Below are 21,073 nucleotides of genomic sequence, written 5' to 3'. Positions count from 1 at the left end.
GCATGTACAGCTCGGGTTAGATACAGAGTAAAGCTCCCTCTACACTGTCCCATCAAACAGTCCCAGGGCAGGTACAGCACGGGTTATATACAGAGTAATGCTCCATCTGCACTGTCCCATCAAACACTCCCAGGGCAGGTACAGCACAAGTTGGATACAGAGTAAAGTTCCCTCTACACTCTCACATAAGAACATAAGAAATAGGAGCAGGAGTCGGCCATTCAGCCCCTCGAGCCTGCTCCGCCATTCAATGAGATCATGGCTGATCTTCAGCCGCAACTCCATTCACCAGCCCTATCGTCATATCCTTTGGTGCCCTTATTAGACAGAAATCTATCGGCTTCTGTTTTGAATATACCCAATGACTGAGCCTCCACAGCCCCCCGGGGTAGAGAATTCCGAAGATTTGCCACCCTCTGTGTGAAGAAATTTCTTCTCATCTCAGTCCTGAATGGCCTACCCTTTATCTTGAGGCTGTGGCCCCTGGTCCTAGACTCCCCAGCTAAGGTAAACATTCTCCCAGCATCCACCCTATCAAGCCCTGTAATAATTTTGTATGCTTCAATGAGATCCTCTCTCATTCTTCTGAATTCAAGAGAATACAGGCCTAGTTTACTCAATCTCTTCTCATACGACAGTCCCGCCATCCCAGGAATCAATCTCGTGAACCTTGTTGCACTCCCTCTATGGCAAGTATATCCTCAGCCCCGTGGTATGCTCCTCCTGCGCTATGTGGGAAATCGGGGACAATTCCTGTGTCCTTGACGACCATGTGTGCAGGAAGTGTATCCAGCTGCAACTACTGGCAGACCGCATTGTGGCACTGGAGCTGCGATTGGATACATACTGGACCATTCGCGATGCTGAGGACGTCGTGGATATCACGTTTAAGCAGTTGGTCACACCGCAGGCAAAGGTTGCACAGGCAGAAAGGGAGTGGGTGACCAACAGGCAGAGTAGTAGGCACAGGCAGGTAGTGCAGGAGTCCCCTGTGGACATCCCCCTCTCAAACAGATATACCACTTTGAATACTGTTGGGGGGGATGGCTTATCAGGGGAAAGCAGCAGCAGCCAACTTCCTGGCACCAGGGGTGGTTCTGCTGCACAGGACGGGAGGAAAAAGGTTAGAGCTATAGTGATAGGGGATTCTATTGTAAGGGGAATAGGTGGGCGTTTCTGCGGCTGCAAACGAGACTCCAGGATGGGGTGTTGCCTCCCTGGTGCAAGGGTCAAGGATGTCTCAGAGCGGCTGCAGAACATATTGGAAGGGGAGGGTGAACAGCCAGTTGTCGTGGTGCATATAGGTACCAACGATATAGGTAAAAACCGGATGAGGTCCTAAAAGCTGAATATAAGGAGTTAGGAGGTAAATTAAAAAAAATAGGACCTCAAAGGTAGTAATCTCAGGATTGCTACCAGTGCCACATGCTAGTCAGAGTAGAAATAGAAGGATATTTCAGGTAAATACGTGGCTAGAGGAATGGTGCAAGGGGGAGGGATTCAAATTCCTGGGACATTGGATCCGGTTCTGGGGGAGGTGGGACCAGTGCAAACTGGACGGTTTGCACCTGGGCAGGGCCAGGACCGATGTCCAAGGGGGAGTGTTTGCTAGTACTCTGGGGGAGGATTTAAACTAAAATGGCAGGGTGTTGGGAACCTGAGCAGGGGGACAGAGGAAAGGGAAACAAGGATAAAAGCAAAAGATAGGAAGGAGAAAAACAAAAGTGGCAGTCAGAGAAATCAACGGTTTAAATCAAACATGGCCACAGTAAATAATAATTCTAATAGGTCTAAGAGCATTAAAAAAATAAGCCTGAAGGCTTTGTGTCTTAATGCGAGGAGCATTCGTAATAAGGTGGATGAATTAGCTGCGCAAAGAGGTAAACGAATATGATTTGATTGGGATTACGGAAACATGGCTCCAGGGTGGCCAAGGCTGGGAACTCAACGTCCAGGGGTATTCAATATTCAGGAAAGATAGGCAAAGGGGAAAGGGAGGTGGGGTAGCATTGCTGGTTAAAGAGGGGATTAACACAATTGTAAGGAAGGATATTAGCTCTGATGATGTGGAATCTGTATGGGTAGAACTGAGAAATACCAAGGGGCAGAAAACGTTAGTGGGAGTGGTATACAGACCTCCAAACAGTAATGCGGAGGTTGGGGATGGCATTAAAAGGGAAATCAGAGAAGTATGCAATAAGGGCACAGCAGTCATCATGGGTGACTTTAATCTACATATAGATTGGGCCAACCAAATTAGTAACAATACTGTGGAGGAAGAATTCCTGGAGTGTTTACGGGATGGTTTCCTGGACCAATATGTCAAGGAACCAACTGGAGATCAGGCCATCTTAGACTGGGCATTATGTAATGAGAAAGGATTAATTAGCAATCATGTTGTACAAGGCCCCTTGGGTCGGAGCGATCATAATATGATAGAAACAGAAGATAGGAGCAGGAGTAGGCCATTCAGCCCCTCGAGCCTGCTCCGCCATTCAATGAGATCATGGCTGATCATCCAAATTCAGTACCCTGTCCCTGCCTTCTCCCCATATCCCTTTAGCTTTAAGAAATATATCCAACTCCTTCTTGAATATATTTAATGAACTGGTCTCCACCGCCCTCTGTGGCAGAGAATTCCACAGGTTCACCACTCTCTGGGTGAAGAAATTCCTCCTCATCTCTGTCCTAAATGGCTTACCCCTTATCCTTAGACTATGACCCCTGGTTCTGGACTCCCCCGCCATTGGGAACATCCTTCCTGCATCTAGTCCTGTTAGAATTTTATAGGTTTCGATGAGATCCCCTCTCAATCTTCTAAACTCCAGTGAGTATAAGCCCAATCGACACAATCTCTCCTCATACGCCATTCCTGCCATCCCAGGTATCAGCCTGGTGAATCTTCGCTGCACTCCTTCCATGGCAAGAATGTCCTTCCTCAGATAAGGCGACCAAAACTGCACACAATACTCAAGGTGCGGTCTCACCAAGGCCCTGTACAACTGTAGCAAGACATCCTTGTTCCTGTACTCGAACCCTCTCGCTACGAAGGCCAACATACCATTTGCCTTCTTAACCGCCTGCTGCACCTGCATGCTTACCTTCAGCGACTGGTGCACAAGAACACCCAGGTCTCTTTACACTTCCCCTTCTCCCAATCTATTGCCATTCAAATAATTGTCTGCCTTCCTGTTTTTGCCACCAAAGTGGATAACCTCACATTTATCCACATTATAGTGCATTTGCCATGTTTCTGCCCAATCACCCAACCTGTCCAAATCGTACTGGAGTTTCACGACATCCTCCTCACAGCATACCCTCCCACCCAGCTTTGTGTCGTCTGCAAATTTGGAGATATTACATCCAATTCCCTCGTCCAGATCATTAATATATATTGTGAACAGCTGGGGTCCTAGGATTATTAAGATGGAGAGTGAAGTAGTTGACTCAGAGACTAGGGTCCTGAATTTAAATAAAGGAAACTACGATGGTATGAGGCACGAGTTGGGTAGGATTGATTGGGGAATGTCACTCAAAGGGTTGATGGTGGATAGGCAATGGCAAACATTCAAAGACCGCATGGATGAACTACAGAATTTGTTCATCCCAGTTTGGCATAAAAATAAAACAAAAAAGGTGACTCAACCATGGCTAACAAAGGAAATTAGGGATAGCATAAGATCCAAGGAGAGGACATATAAATTGGCCAGAAAAAGCATTAAACCTGAGGATTGGGAGCAGTTTAGGATTCAACAAAGGAGGACAAAGGGATTAATTAAGAAGGGGAAAATAGAATATGAGAGTAAGCTAGCAGGGGAACATAAAAACTGACTGTAAAAGCTTTTATAGATATGTGAAGAGAAAAAGATTGGTGAAGTCAAGCATAGGTCCCTTGCAGTCAGAATCAGGGGAATTTATAATGGGGAACAAAGAAATGGCAGGCCAATTAAATACATATTTTGGTTCTATCTTCACAAAGGAGGACACAAATAACATCCCAGAGCTGTCGGGGAACATAGGGTCTGATGAAAGGGAGGAACTGATAGAAATCAGTATTTGTAGGGTAATGGTGTTAGGGAAATTGATGGGATTGAAAGCCGATAAATCCCCAGGGCCTGATAATCTACATCTTAGGGTACTTAAGGAAGTGGCCCTAGAAATAGTAGATGCAATGCTGATCATCTTCCAACATTCGATGCTTGACTAAGTGACTGGAATTTTTTCAGGATGTAACTGGTAAAATAGATAAGGGAGAACCAGTGGATGTGGTGTATTTGGTCTTTCAAAAGGCTTTTGATAAAGTCCCGCATAAGAGATTAGCGTGTAAAGTTAAGGCACATGGGATTGGGGGCAAGGTATTGACTTGGATAGAGAACTGGTTGGCAGACAGAAAGCAAAGAGTTGGAATAAACGGGTCTTTTTCCGAGTGGCAGGCAGTGACTAGTGGGGTACCGCAGGGATCGGTCCTTGGACCCCAGCTATTCACAATATATATTAATGATCTAGACAAGGGAACTAGATGTAATATCTCCAAGTTTGCAGACGACACAAAGCTGGGTGGGCATGTGTGCTGTGACGAGGATGCCGAGAAACTCCAGTATGATTTGGACAGGTTGGGTAATTGGGCAGAAGCATAGCAGATGCAATATAACGTGGATAAATGCAAGGTTATCCACTATGGTGTCAAAAACAGGAAGGCAGATTATTATCTGAATGGCAATAGATTGGGAGAAGGGGAAGTGCAACGAGACCTGGGTGTCCTTGTGCACCAGTCACTGAAGGTAAGCATGCAGGTGCAGCAGGCGGTTAAGAAGGCAAATGGTATGTTGGCCTTCGTAGCGAGAGGGTTCGAGTACAGGAAGAAGGATGTCTTGCTGCAGTTGTACAGGGCCTTGGCGAGACCACATCTTGAGTATTGTGTGCAGTTTTGGTCACCTTATCTGAGGAAGGATGTTCTTGCCATGGAGAGAGTCCAGCGAAGATTCACCAGGCTGATACCTGGGATGGCAGGAATGACGTATGAGGAGAGATTGGGTTGATTGGGCTTATACTCACTGGAGTTTAGAAGAATGAGAGGGGATCTCATTGAAACTTATAAAATTCTAACAGGACTAGACAGACTAGATGCAGGAAGGATGTTCCCGATGGCGGGGGAGTCCAGAACCAGGGGTCACAGTCTAAGGATAAGGGGTAAGCCATTTAGGACTGAGATGAGGAGGAATTTCTTCACCCAGAGAGTGGTGAACCTCTGGAATTCTCTACCACAGAAGGCAGTAGAGGCCAATTCATTAAATATATTCAAGAGGAGTTAGATATATTTCTTAAGGCTAAAGAGATCAAGGGATATGGGGAGAAGGCAGGGACAGGGTACTGAATTTGGATGATCAGCCATGATCTCATTGAATGGCGGAGCAGGCTCGAGGGGCCGAATGGCCGACTCCTGCTCCTATCTTCTATGTTTCTATGTTTCCTTAGGTAAGGAGACCAAAATTGTACACAGTACCCCAGGTGTGGTCTCACCAAGCCCTATATAATTGGAGTAAGACTTCTTTACTCCTGTACTCAAATCCTTTTGTAATGAAGGCCAGCATACCATTTGCCTTCCTAGTGGCTTGCTGCACCTGCACATTCACTTTCGGTGACTCATGTACCAGGACACCCAGGTCCCTTTGAGCATCTGCATTCCCCAATCTTTCACCATTTAGGAAATACTCTGCCTTTCTGTTTTTTTCTACCAAAGTGGATAACTTCACATTTATCCACATTATATTCCATCTGCCACGTTCTCGCCCACTCACTGAGCCTGCTGAGATCCCCTTGAAACCTTTTCACATCCTCTTCGCAACTGACACTGCCACCTAGCTTTGTATCATCAGCAAATTTGGAAATGTTACATTTAGTCCCTTCATCCAAATCATTGATATAGATTGTGAATAGCTGGGGCCCAAGCACCGATCCTTGCGGTACCCCACTAGTCACAGCCTGCCATCCTGAAAAAGACCTGTTTATCCCTACTCTTTGTTTTCTGTTTGTTAACCAATTCTCAATCCATGCTAGTGTATGACCCCCAATTCCATGTGCCCTAATTTTGTTCACCAACCTCTTGTGTGGGACCTTATTGAAGTCCTTCTGAAAATCCGGATACATATCTACCAGTTCCCCTTTGTCTACTCCACTAGTTACATCCTCAAAGAACTCCAATAGGTTTGTCAAACAGGATTTCCTTTTCATAAATCCATGTTGATTCTGCCCAATCTTACTATTAGTTTCTAAGTGCCCAGTTATTGCATCCTTTATAATAGATTCCAGCATTTTCCCAACTACTGATGTGAGGCTAACAGGTCTGTAGTTCCCCGTTTTCTCTCTCCCTCCTTTCTTAAATAGCGGGGTTACATTTGCTATCCTCCAATCTGCAGGAACTGTTCCAGAATCTTTCGAATTTTGGAAGATGACAACCAATGCGTCCACTATTCCAATGGCCACCTCTTTCAAAACCCCTAGGATGTAGGTCATCCAGTCCTTGGAATTTATCGACTTTTAGTCCCATTAATTTTGTTAGTACTGTTTTTTCACTAATAATAATTTCTTTAAGTTCCTCATTCTCGTCACACCCTTGGTTTTCTCGTATTTCTGGGAGGTTTTTTGTGTCTTCCTCCGTGAAGACAGAAACAAAGTATTTATTTAATTTCTCTGCCATTTCCTCATTCCCCATTATAAATTCTCCCGTCTCTGACTGTAAAGGACCTACATTTACCTTCGCCAGTCTTTTCTTTTTCACATACCTATAGGAGCTTTTACAATCCGTTTTTATATTTTTTGCTAGTTTGTGCCCATATTCCATTTTCCCTTTCTTTATCAATTTCTTGGTCCCCCTTTGCTGATTTCTAAAAAGATCCCAATCCTCAGGTTGACCGCTTTTTCTGGCAACTTTATAAGCTTCCTCCTTTGACTTAATTCTAGCTTTAATTTATTTTGTAAGCCATGGTTGGATCACTTTTCCTTTTGGGTTTTTATGCCCTAGAGGAATATATGTTTGTTGCAAATTATGCATTATTTCCTTGAATGTTAGCCATTGTATGTCCACCTTCATACCTTTTAGTGTAGTCTCCCAATCTACCATGGCCAACTTGTCCCTCATACCCTTGTAGTTTCCTCTGTTTAGATTAAAAACATTAATTTCAGATTGGACTACATCACTCTCAAACTTAATATAAAATTCCATCATATTATGGTCACTTGTCCCTAAAGGCCCCTTTACCACAAGATTATTGATTAGCCCTTTCTCATTACACAGTACCAGATCCAGAATAGCCTGTTCCCTGATTGGTTCCTCCACATACTGATCCAGGAAACCATCTCGCATGCATTCCAAGAATTCGTCCTCCACACCATTAGTGGTAATTTGATTTGACCAGTCAATATGTAGATTAAAGTCCCCCATGATTACCGTATTGCCCTTGTTACATGCACTTCTAATCTCTTGATTGATACTGTGCCCTACATTACCACTACTGTTTGGTGGCCTATACACAACTCCCACCAATGTTTTCCGCCCTTTGCTGTTTCTTAGCTCCACCCAAACTGATTCCAGTTCTACATCACGATCTGCCAAGGCAAGATCTTTTATCTCTACCGTACCGATCGCATCCCTTATTAACAGCGCTACACCACCTCCTTTTCCTTTTTGTCTGTCCTTCCTAAATGTTGAGTACCCTGGAACATTCAGTTCCCAGCTTTGGTTACCCTGCAACCATGTCTCTGTAATGGCAATGACATCATACCCATTTACTTCTATTAGTGCCATTAATTCATTCACCTTGTTGCGAATGCTACGTGCATTTAGATAAAGTGCCTTCAACTTTACCTGTTTAATATGTTTCTGCACTTTGACCCTCTTTACTGTTGGCCTTTGTTTCTGCTCCCTACTAGTTTTGCTGACTACTTTTCTAACTTGCACTTCCAGCTTTGTTTCTCTCCGTTCTGGGCCCACACTTAGGTTCCCAGCCCCCTGACAAACTAGTTTAAATCCTTCCCAACAGCATTAGCAAACCCCTGTGAGGTTGTTGGTCCCGGTTCTGCCGAGGTGTAACCCGTCCAGCTTGTACAGGTCCCACCGCCTCAGGAATTTAAATCCCTCCCTCCTACACCATCTCTTCAGCCACGCATTCATCTGGTCTATTCTCCTATTTCTGCTCTCGCTAGCACGTGGCACTGGGAGTAATCCTGAGATTACTACCTTTGAGGTCCTGCTTTTTAATGTATTTCCTAGCTCCCTATATTCAGCTTGCAGAACCTCGTCCCTCTTTCTACCTATGTTGTTGGTAGCAATATGGACCACGACCTCTGGCTGTTCACCCTCCCCCTTCAGAATGTCCTGCAGTCGCTCAGTGACATTCTTGACCCTGGAACCAGGGAGCCAATATACCATCCTGGAGTCACGTCTGCGGCCACAGAAACGACTATCTGATCTCCTTACGATAGAATCCCCATCACTATTGCTCTCTCACTCTTTTTCCTCCCCTCCTATGCAGCTGAGCCAAGTGGAGCACACATCAAACACTCCCAGGGCAGGTACAGCACGGGTTAGATGCAGAGTAAAGCTCCCTCTACACTGTCCCATCAAACACTCCCAGGGCAGGTACAGCATGGGTTAGATGCAGAGTAAAGCTCCCTCTACACTGTCCCCATCAAACACTCCCAGGGCAGGTACAGCACGGGGTTAGATACAGAGTAAAGCTCCCTCTACCCTGTCCCATCAAACTCCCCCAGGGCAGCTACAACACGATTAGATACAGAGTAAAGCTCCCTCTACCCTGTCCCATCAAACTCCCCCAGGGCAGCTACAACACGATTAGATACAGAGTAAAGCTCCCTCAACACTGTCCCATCAAACACTCCCAGGGCAGGTACAGCACGGGTTAGATACAGAGTAAAGCTCCCTCTACACTGTCCCATCAAACACTCCCAGGGCAGGTACAGCACGGGTTAGATACAGAGTAAAGCTCCCTCTACACTGTCCCATCAAACACTCCCAGGGTAGGTACAGCACGGGTTAGATACAGAGTAAAGCTCCCTCTACACTGTCCCATCAAACACTCCCAGGGCAGATACAGCACGGGTTAGATACAGAGTAAAGCTCCCTCTACACTGTCCCATCAAACACTCCCAGGGCAGGTACAGCACGGTGTTAGATACAGAGTAAAGATCTCTACACTGTCCCATCAAACACTCCCAGGGCAGGTACAGCACGGGTTAGATACAGAGTAAAGCTCCCTCTACACTGTCCCATCAAACACTCCCAGGGCAGGTACAGCACGGGTTAGATACAGAGTAAAGCTCCCTCTACACTGTCCCATCAAACACTCCCGGGGTAGGTACAGCACGGGTTAGATACAGAGTAAAGCTCCCTCTACACTGTCCCATCAAACACTCCCAGGGTAGGTACAGCACGGGTTAGATACAGAGTAAAGCTCCCTCTACACTGTCCCATCAAACACTCCCAGGGCAGGTACAGCACGGGTTAGATACAGAGTAAAGCTCCCTCTACACTGTCCCATCAAACACTCCCAGGGTAGGTACAGCACGGGTTAGATACAGAGTAAAGCTCCCTCTACACTGTCCCATCAAACACTCCCAGGGCAGGTACAGCACGGGTTAGATACAGAGTAAAGCTCCCTCTACACTGTCCCATCAAACACTCCCAGGGCAGGTACAGCACGGGTTAGATACAGAGTAAAGCTCCCTCTACACTGCCCCATCAAACACTCCCAGGGCAGGTACAGCACGGGTTAGATACAGAGTAAAGCTCCCTCTACACTGACCCATCAAACACTCCCAGGGCAGGTACAGCACGGGGTTAGATACAGAGTAAAGCTCCCTCTACACTGACCCATCAAACACTCCCAGGGCAGGTACAGCACGGGTTAGATACAGAGTAAAGCTCCCTCTACAATGTCCCATCAAACACTCCCAGGGCTGGTACAGCACGGGTTAGATACAGAGTAAAGCTCCCTCTACACTGACCCATCAAACACTCCCAGGGCAGGTACAGCACGGGGTTAGATACAGAGTAAAGCTCCCTCTACACTGACCCATCAAACACTCCCAGGGCAGGTACAGCACGGGTTAGATACAGAGTAAAGCTCCCTCTACACTGTCCCATCAAACACTCCCAGGGCAGGTACAGCACGGGTTAGATACAGAGTAAAGCTCCCTCTACACTGTCCCATCAAACACTCCCAGGGTAGGTACAGCACGGGTTAGATACAGAGTAAAGCTCCCTCTACACTGTCCCATCAAACACTCCCAGGGTAGGTACAGCACGGGTTAGATACAGAGTAAAGCTCCCTCTACACTGTCCCATCAAACACTCCCAGGGCAGATACAGCACGGGTTAGATACAGAGTAAAGCTCCCTCTACACTGTCCCATCAAACACTCCCAGGGCAGGTACAGCACGGGTTAGATACAGAGTAAAGCTCCCTCTGCACTGTCCCATCAAACACTCCCAGGGCAGGTACAGCACGGGTTAGATACAGAGTAAAGCTCCCTCTACACTGTCCCATCAAACACTCCCAGGGCAGGTACAGCACGGGTTAGATACAGAGTAAAGCTCCCTCTACACTGTCCCATCAAACACTCCCGGGGTAGGTACAGCACGGGTTAGATACAGAGTAAAGCTCCCTCTACACTGTCCCATCAAACACTCCCAGGGTAGGTACAGCACGGGTTAGATACAGAGTAAAGCTCCCTCTACACTGTCCCATCAAACACTCCCAGGGCAGGTACAGCACGGGTTAGATACAGAGTAAAGCTCCCTCTACACTGTCCAATCAAACACTCCCAGGGTAGGTACAGCACAGGTTAGATACAGAGTAAAGCTCCCTCTACACTGTCCCATCAAACACTCCCAGGGCAGGTACAGCACGGGTTAGATACAGAGTAAAGCTCCCTCTGCACTGTCCCATCAAACACTCCCAGGGCAGGTACAGCACGGGTTAGATACAGAGTAAAGCTCCCTCTACACTGTCCCATCAAACACTCCCAGGGCAGGTACAGCACGGGTTAGATACAGAGTAAAGCTCCCTCTACACGCTCCCATCAAACACTCCCAGGGCAGGTACAGCACGGGTTAGATACAGAGTAAAGCTCACTCTACAATGTCCCATCAAACACTCCCAGGGCAGGTACAGCACGGGTTAGATACAGAGTAAAGCTCACTCTACAATGTCCCATCAAACACTCCCAGGGCAGGTACAGCACGGGTTAGATACAGAGTAAAGCTCCCTCTACACTGCCCCATCAAACATTCCCAGGGCAGGTACAGCACGGGTTAGATACAGAGTAAAGCTCCCTCTACACTGACCCATCAAACACTCCCAGGGCAGGTACAGCACGGGGTTAGATACAGAGTAAAGCTCCCTCTACACTGACCCATCAAACACTCCCAGGGCAGGTACAGCACGGGTTAGATACAGAGTAAAGCTCCCTCTACAATGTCCCATCAAACACTCCCAGGGCTGGTACAGCACGGGTTAGATACAGAGTAAAGCTCCCTCTACACTGACCCATCAAACACTCCCAGGGCAGGTACAGCACGGGGTTAGATACAGAGTAAAGCTCCCTCTACACTGACCCATCAAACACTCCCAGGGCAGGTACAGCACGGGTTAGATACAGAGTAAAGCTCCCTCTACAATGTCCCATCAAACACTCCCAGGGGAGGTACAGCACGGGTTAGATACAGAGTAAAGCTCCCTCTACACTGTCCCATCAAACACTCCCAGGGCAGGTACAGCACGGGTTAGATACAGAGTAAAGCTCCCTCTACACTGTCCCATCAAACACTCCCAGGGCAGGTACAGCACGGGTTAGATACAGAGTAAAGCTCCCTCTTCACTGTCCCATCAAACACTCCCAGGGCAGGTATAGCATGTTGTTTCCCTTCGTGACACAGAGACACTGAGGAACATCTGTCGGGATTTGCCTCCAATTTCTGCACAGATCACTGAACATAGACGGAGCCTGTGTCCTTCTTGCACCATTCCTGTGCCTCAGCACCAAACGAGGCTGATATCATCTAGCTCAACATTGATGATGAATAGAACCTGGGCCCTTCCTGCACTGTGGGGCTCAGTGTCACACCAGGCTGCTATCAGCGATCTCAGCACCGACCAGGGAATGATTCTGGGCCCTTCCGACATTTGTTTCTTTGATGTGTTTATGGGGATGTGGCTGACACTGTCAAGACCCCATGTATTGCCCATCCTTAGTTGCCCAGACATGTCTGGCTTGCTGGGGCATCTCAGAAGGCCTCACTCCAGTCACATATAGGCCAGAGCAGGTCAGGGCGGCAGCTTCCCTTTCCTGAAGGTCATGTCAGCCGTGTTTCAGTGGGTCGCGCCCTCGCCTCTGAGTCAGAAGGTTGTGGGTTCAAGTCCCACTCCAGAGACTTGAACACAAAAATCTAGGCTGACACTCCAGTGCAGTGCTGAGGGAGCGCTGCACTGTCGGAGGTGCCGTCTTTCAGATGAGACGTTAAACCGAGGCCCCGTCTGCTCTCTCAGGTGGTTGTAAAAGATCCCAGGGCACTATTTCGAAGAAGAGCAGGGGGAGTTATCCCCGGTGTCCTGACCAATATTTATCCCTCAATCAACATCTAAACAGATTATTTAGTCATTATCACATTGCTGTTTGTGGGAGCTTGCTGTGCGCAAATTAGCTGCCGTATTTCCTACATTACAACAGTGACTCCACTTCAAAAAGTACTTCATGGGCTGTAAAGCACTTTGGGACACCCGGTGGTCATGAAAGGCGCTATAGAAATGCAAGTCTTTTATCAGGGAACCAGTTGGATTTCTGATGAAAATCCGGTGTCCTTCAGAGTTATTTTCCCAGTTACCACAAGTAACCAGATCTATTGAATTAGGGAAGTGATCGCAGAGGCATTACTACACATATTTAATAATTCATTAGAAAAAGGGTGTAGTGCCAGAGGACTGGCGGATAGCTGATGTAATACCGATATTTAAGAAGGGGGATAGAACATGTCCAGAGAATTATAGACCAGTCAACTTAACATCAGTGGTAGGAAAAATAATGGAATCCCTACTAAAGGAGAAAATAGAAGAACATCTCGAAACCAAAAATATAATAATGAATAGTCAGCATGGATTTCAAAAGGGAAAGTCTTGCTTGACCAACCTCATTGAATTTTTTGAAGAGGTAACAGAGAGAGTAGACAAGGGTAATGTAGTAGATGTAATTTATCTAGATTTCCTAAAGGCCTTCGATAAGGTACCCCATAATAGACTGATGAGCAAGGTCGGAGAATACGGAGTCAGGGGACAAGGTAGCAGAATGGATAGCTCGCTGGCTTCAGGACAGAAAGCAGAGAGTGGGGTAAAGGGTAGCTATTCACAGTGGCAGAAGGTGGGTAGTGGTGTTCCACAAGGGTCAGTGCTGGGACCACTGCTGTTCACAATTTACATTAATGATTTAGACTTTGGAATCAAAACACAATTTCTAAATTTGCAGACACCAAATTGGGGGGATAGTCAATACTGAGGAGGACTGCAACAATTACAAGACGACATTAATAAACTTGCAGAGTGGGCATTTAATTGGCAAATGAAATTCAACACCGATAAATGGAGGTACAGGTATTACAGTTTGGTAAGAAAAATAGGGAGGTCACTTATTACTTGGAAAATAAGAATCTAAATGGGGTAGAGGAGTAAAGTGATCTCGGAGTACAAATACACAAATCACTAAAAGTATCGACACAAGTTAACAAGGCCATAAAAAAAGCAAACCAAGCACTCGGGTTTATTTCTACAGGGATTGAATTGAAAAGTAGTGAAGTTACGCTAAACCTGTATCGAACCTTGGTTAGACCACACTTGGAGTACTGCGTACAATTCTGGTCACCATATTATAAAAAGGATATAGAGGCACTGGAGAGGGTGCAGAGAAGATTTACAAGGATGATACCAGAAATGCGAGGGTCTACATATAAGGAAAGGATGAACAGGCTGGGTCTCTTTTCTCTTGAAAAAAGGCCGAGGGGTGACCTAATAGAGGTCTTTAAAATTATGAAAGGTTTTGATAGAGTTGATACAGAGAGAGTGTTTCCACTTGTGGGGAAGAGCAAAACTAGAGGCCATCAATATAAGATAGTCACCAAGAAATCCAATAAGGAATTCAGGAGAAACTTCTTTACTCAGAGAGTGGTGAGAATGTGGAACTCGCTACCACAGGGAGTGGTTGAAGCGAATAGTATCGATGCATTTAAGGGGAGGCTGGACAAGGGTATGAGGGAGAAGGGAATCGAGGGTTACACTGATAGAGTTAGATGAGGAAAGACGGGAGGAGGCTCGAGTGGAGCATAAACACCGGCATGGACTGGTTGGGCCGAATGGCCTGTTTCTGGGCCGTATATCCGATGTAATCCGATGTAATTCTATTTCACCACTTGGCGTAGCGAGCTATGTGGTGCTGGTCCAGTATCTGACCTACATTGATCCACTGTGACATATGGGGAGTTTGAGACCAGAGGCTAACTCGAGACCCCTGTGGTTTATGGTGAATATTGATTGATGAATTGTTCCAGTCAGAGATGTGTAGCCACGACACGAACCTTCAAATCCTGCAGATTCGAGGCCAGCTACCTCTGGGAGGAAAGTTACCCCCCGTGAACTCTCACCCTCGCACCAAACGGCTCTCCCCGTTATGGTAACAGAGACCCGGATACTCGTCCAAACAATCTCTAGTTTTAAGACACATTGGCCTAGAAATTCAGTGGGCTGCGCCACCCGTTAACGCCTTAAGAGGGCGCTAAGTGGGTCAGAAGCCACTGGCCACGCCTCCCGCTAAATTCAGCAGGACGCTAATGGCGGCGCTAGCCGTTAGCGCTGCGTCGCTACCGATGACGTCATCGGTGTGCGCAGCGCCCCGATCACGATATTTAGATGCGCCCCCCTGCTTTAACGCCGGGCGTTATTTGTGACCGGTTCAGGGGGGCCTACCTGCGGCGGTAGAGGCGCTAATTAAAGGAGGTGCGGGGCGGCCATTTTTTTTGCTGGCCGCCTGCCAGCACCTCTCCGCGCTGCCGTCCCCGGCCTCCTGAGCACCCCACCCCCCCCCCACCCCACGGAGTGCCGACTGAGTTCCAAGAGCCCGGCATTTCTCCTCGGTGCCGGGCTCTTTTGCCGGCACTCGCGATCCTCGATCGCGCTGCACAAGGCCCCTCCCCTTTAAGGGGAGGAAGGCCTGCAATACCGCAGCGCGCCGTGGCGCTGCGGCACGTTGCCCAGCGATATTCAGCTGCAGCGTCCCACGAGGGATGCGGGGCGACTCCAGTAGTGCCGCGCTTCCCTCTGGGCACACAAACTGAATTTCCGGCAGACGGCCGCGAATGTTTCCGGGGCGCTACTTTTAGCGCCCTGGCGAGGCTGGCGCCCCAAACGGGGCTATAGTGAATTTCTAGGCCATTAAATGTGTAACTGAGCTAGTAAACTGAATCCAATGTCTTTAAGAGCCAGTTAAATGACTCCTTGCCCTCAGCAGCTCTATTAGTCTCCAGTCCCTCCCTCACCAGCTCTATTAGTCTCCAGTCCCTCCCTCACCAGCTCTATTAGTCTCCAGTCCCTCCCTCACCAGCTCTATTAGTCTCCAGTCCCTCCCTCACCAGCTCTATTAGTCTCCAGTCCCTCCCTCACCAGCTCTATTAGTCTCCAGTCCCTCCCGGTCGGTCCACAGGGTTTCTGGAAACAACATCAGGTCATATTTCAGCCGACCAGGGTGGGGTGGGGGAGGCTGAGGCAATGTTCCCGCTAAGTGTGTGTGCGCGACCGTGCAGTAATCTGAAAGGTCCCCGCGCGGGCCGCTCACCGGCTTCTCCGCTGTAAACACCGGCACAGGCACGGAAATTTAAAGGGACTGCGCATTAAAAGAAACAGTCCGCATAGAACAAAGCCCAGCTCACAGGGAACGTTGGTCTGATGTACTTGCTGTTTGGAGTAAATCTGTTCCCATGGGAACACCAGACGAGCATTCCATCGACTCCACTCCCCAAAGTACAACACTTGCGAACCAGCATTCTCCAGCGAGAAATGCTACACTTTGAATTTCTCCTCTTCCCCTCCTCACACTAAACACATTTTCTGCGTCCACCCAGTTCCCGTCCCGAGTGGCCGTTCCCCACACACTAGCCCGTACAGCGAGTGCTACAGGACTCAGTCCTCCAGTTGCCAACTCTGGCTGGATGCATTCCTGGAGCCTTCACCACATGACCTCCCGCCACCATCCGGCCCACCCCCACACTCCCGCCATTGGTCACCCGACACGTCCATCTTCAGGATGCCCCGCCTTCCCAGCCCAATTGGAAATCGAACAGACTCTCCGTTACCCAATTGAATGATTCGACCGTCAGTCATAAGAACATAAGAAATAGGAGCAGGAGTCGGCCATTTGGCCCCTCGAGCCTGCTCCGCCATTCAATGAGATCATGGCTGATCTTCTACCTCATCTCCACGGTGGCATAGTGGTTAGCACTGTTGCCTCACAGCGCCAGGGACCCGGGTTCGAATCCGGCCTCGGGCGACTGTCTGTGTGGAGTTTGCACATTCTCCCCGTGTTTGCGTGGGTTTTCTCCGGGTGCTCCGGTTTCCTCCCACAGTCCAAAGATGTGCGGGTTAGGTTGATTGGCTATGATAAATTGACCCTTAGTGTTAGGGGGATTAAAAATACGCGGGGTTACGGGGATAGGGTGGGATATGTGTTGGTGTAGGCTCGATGGGCCGAAATGGCCTCTATCTGCACTGTGGGGTTTCTGTGATTCTGTGATCTCCACTTTCCTGCACTATCCCCATATCCCTTGATTCCCTTAATATTCAAAAATCTATCGATCTCAGCCTTGAATATACTCAACGACTGAGCCTCCACAGCCCTCTGGGGGAGAGAATTCCAAAGATTCACCGCCCTCTGAGTGAAGAAATTCCTCCTCATCTCAGTCCTGAATGGCCGACCCCTTATTCTGAGACTGTGACCCCTGGTTCTAGACTCCCCAGCCAGGGGAAACATCCTCCCTGCATCTACCCTGTCAAGCCCTGTAAGAATTTTGTATGTTTCAATGTGATCGGGCAGCACGGTGGCATAGTGGTTAGCACTGTTGCCTCACAGCGCCAGGGACCCGGGTTCAAATCCGGCCTCGGGTGACTGTCTGTGTGGAGTTTGCACATTCTCCCCGTGTTTGCGTGGGTTTCCTCCGGGTGCTCCGGTTTCCTCCCACAGTCCAAAGATGTGCGGGTTAGGTTGATTGGCTATGATAAATTGACCCTTAGTGTTAGGGGGATTAAATACGTGGGGTTACAGGGATAGGGTGGGATATGTGTTGGTGTAGGGATTACGGGGATCGGGTGGGATATGTGTCAGTGCAGGCTCGATGGGCCGAAATGGCCTCTATCTGCACTGTGGGGTTTCTGTGAATCTGTGATCACCTCTCATTCTTCTAAACTCGAGAGAATGTAGGCCTAGTCTACTCAATCTCTCCTCATAGGACAATCCCCCCATCCCAGGAACCAGTCTGGTGAACCTTTGTTGCACTCCCTCTATGGCAAGTATATCCTTCCTTAGGTAAGGAGACCAAAACTGTACACAATACTCCAGATGTGGTCTCACCAGGGCCCTATATAATTGCAGTAAGACGTCTTTACTCTTATACTCAAATCCTCCTGTAATAAAGGCCAACATACCATTTGCTTTCCTAATTGCTTGCTGTACCTGCATGTTAACTTTCAGTGATTCGTGTACAAGGACACCCAGGTCCCTCTGAACACCAACATTTCCCAATCTCTCACCATTTAAAAAATACTTTGCTTTCCTAATCTTCCTACCGAAGTGGATAACCTCACATTTCTCCACATTATATTCCATTTGCCATGTTCTTGCCCACTAACTTAGCCTGTCTCTATCCCCTTGAAGCCTCCTTGCATCCTCCTCACAACTTACATTCCCACCCAGCTTTGTATCATCAGCAAACTTGGATATATTACATTTGGTCCCCTCATCCAAATTATTGATGTAGATTGTGAATAGCTGAGGCCCAAGCACTGATCCTTGTGGTACCCCACTAGTTACAGCCTGCCAACCCGAAAATGGCCCATTTATTCCTACTCTCTGTGTTCTGTCCATTAACCAATCCTCAATCCATGCTAGTATATTATCTTCAGTCCCACGAGCCCTAGTGTTTATTAATCTTGTGTGGCACCTTATCGAATGTCTTCTGAAAATCCAAATACACCACATCCACTGGTTCCCTCTTATCTATTCCGCTAGTTACAACCTCAAAAAACTCTAATAGGTTTGTCAAACACGATTTCCCTTTCATAAATCCGTGTTGACTCTGCCCAATCCGATTATTATTTTCTAAGTGCCCTGTTACCACGTCCTTAATAATAGATTCCAGCATTTTCACCATCTCCAACACTTTTAGAGTCATAGAGTCATAGAGTCATAGAGTTTTACAGCACAGAAAGAGGCCCTTCGGCCCATCGTGTCTGCGCCGCCCATCCATCCCTGTCCAGTCTAATCCCATTTTCCAGCATTTGGTCCATAGCCTTGTATGCATTGGCATTCCAAGTGCTCATCCAAATGCTTCTTGAATGTTGTGAGGGTTCCTGCCTCTACCACCCTTTCAGGCATTGAGTTCCACATTCCAACCACCCTCTGGGTGAAAAAGTTCCTCCTCAAATCCCCTCTAAATCTCCTGCCCCTTACCCTGAATCTATGCCCCCTTGTTATTGACCCCCCTACTAAGGGGAAAAGTTCCTCTTTGTCTACCCTATCTATGCCCCTCATCATTTTGTATACCTCAATCAGGTCCCCCCTCAGCCTTCTTTGCTCCAAGGAAAACAACCCCAGCCTGTTTAGTCTTTCTTCATAGCTGAGGCGCTCCATCCCAGGTAACATCCTGGTGAATCTTCTCTGCACCCTCTCCAAAGCAATCACATCCTTCCTATAGTGAGGCGACCAGAACTGCACACAGTACTCCAGCTGTGGCCTCACCAGCGTTTTGTACAGCTCCATCATAACCTCCCTGCTCTTATATTCTATGCCTCGGCTAATGAAGGCAAGTATCCCATATGCCTTTTTAACCACCTTATCTACCTGTTCCGCTGCCTTCAGGGATCTATGTACATGTACACCAAGGTCCCTCTGACCCTCTGTACTTCCTAGGGTCCTACCACTCATTGTGTATTCCCTTGCCTTATTTGTCCGTCCAAAATGCATCACCTCGCACTTTTCAGGGTTAAATTCCATTTGCCACTTTTCCGCCCATCTGACCAACCCGTTTATATCGTCCTGTAGCCTGAGGCTTTCCTCCTCGCAATTGACCACCCCACCAATTTTCGTGTCATCTGCGAACTTGCTGATCATACCTTTTACATTCTCATCCAAATCATTTATGTAGATCACAAACAACAAGGGACCCAGCACCGATCCCTGGCATAAAAAATGTTCAACAAAAATGAAAAAAAAACACACAATTTTTGTTAATATCCCTACGTTGTGTCCAGAGGCTCCAGATGACTCCAGAAAATGACCTCTACCGTGTCACCTCAGCAAAGGGACGAGTGGCTGGGGGCACCCTCCACCTCCGATAGGTTAAGCATAAAGAGCTCAACACACACACGGACTCGGACACGCGCACGGACACGCGCGCACACGGACACGCGCAAGGACTCACACGGACACGCGCAAGGACTCACACGGACACGCGCAAGGACTCACACGGACACGCGCAAGGACTCACACGGACACGCGCAAGGACTCACACGGACACGCGCAAGGACTCACACACGGACACGCGCAAGGACTCACACACGGACACGCGCAAGGACTCACACACGGACACACACGACTCACACACACGTGCAAGGACGCACGCGTGCAACACGGACTTGCGTGCGCGCGGACTCACGCACGGACTCACGCACGCACGGACTCGCACGCACGCATGATACACACACACAGACACCACACACACAGACAAGCACACAACACACACACACAGGCGTGCACACCCAGACACACACACACAGAGCAACACAGCACAGACATACTGCACACAGAAACACCGACCCATATGCACACAGCCGGAGATAGAACCAGACACACAGAAACATACAGAGTGGATTCGCTATCACCCGTTCTACACTAACCCACACACTCCAAGTCCACTGCACTATTTCAGACAGACTTGTCTCTGGGAGCCTGCTCTTTGGGAGCTCGGCAGCTCGGAGAGTTGGGGAAACACACACCCCGGGGGTGGGTCGGGTCAGGGCAGGGGATCGAGCAGCAGGTTCCCCCCTCTCTACTCACCGGGTATGGCCAGGGTGCTGAGCGGGACAGTGTGCATTCTCCCGGGTAAGGTCGCCATCCAGTCCGCCCAGCCCACAGCCAGCGGCTCCTGCCCGGCTCCAGCCATCGCCCTGCGCTCCCAGGACAGGCGCAGCGTCTCCCGGCCGCTGGACCGATCTGTGCCTCCTCCCCCCCGGGCTCCCAGTCAGACTCTCTCCCCAGACAGCTCGCTCAGTGCCCGGGGGCTGTGCAGCATCTCTCCGGGGACCCCGGGCTCGCTCTCGCCGGATTTTAACCTGGCCTCTGTCTGTCTGTCTGTTTCTGGTGATGGGGCGGTCGTTCCGCTCCTCTCTCTGGTGGTCAGGTGTCCCGCTCCCCTCCACTCTCTGTTTAAAGGTGATTGTCTTTGCTGTGATTTGCTGGCTGTGTCTGTAGTGCAGACTGATCGATGAGCTTCTCTCTCCCTCTGACACTGACACTATCTTCCTGCTCTGCCTCGCTCCCCTCTCCCAGGATCTGTTTTCTCTGTCTATGTATCACCACTCTCTCTATTTCTTTCTATATATTTCTTTCTAAGTCTGTTTGCCTTTCTGTCTAGTTCTCTGTCTCTAGTTCCCTCTGTCTCTGTTTGTCTGTTTCTCTGTCTGTTTGTCTTTCTCTGTCTCTCTGTCTGTTTCTTTCTCTGGTTGGTACCTATGTGGTGGTATTTATAT

General features: G+C 48.4%; 1 protein-coding gene across 1 annotated transcript in view; it reads right to left on the bottom strand.

Annotated features, from left to right (window-relative positions):
• plcxd3 (phosphatidylinositol-specific phospholipase C, X domain containing 3) overlaps nt 1-20,821 on the bottom strand; it is a 51,228-nt gene extending 30,407 nt beyond the window's left edge. The window contains exon 1 of the mRNA XM_085965149.1: nt 20,382-20,821. Coding sequence (XP_085821275.1) covers nt 20,382-20,487 — 106 coding nt within the window. The 5' untranslated portion in view covers nt 20,488-20,821. The remainder of the gene's footprint in view (nt 1-20,381) is intronic.
• Nucleotides 20,822-21,073: the final 252 nt, after the last annotated feature.

Source organism: Somniosus microcephalus, chromosome 1 (assembly GCF_052327205.1).
Source record: "Somniosus microcephalus isolate GS21.2 chromosome 1, FLI_Smic_1.0, whole genome shotgun sequence".
Taxonomy (NCBI): Eukaryota; Metazoa; Chordata; class Chondrichthyes; order Squaliformes; family Somniosidae; genus Somniosus; species Somniosus microcephalus.
This window is presented reverse-complemented; position numbering and strand designations above follow the sequence as displayed.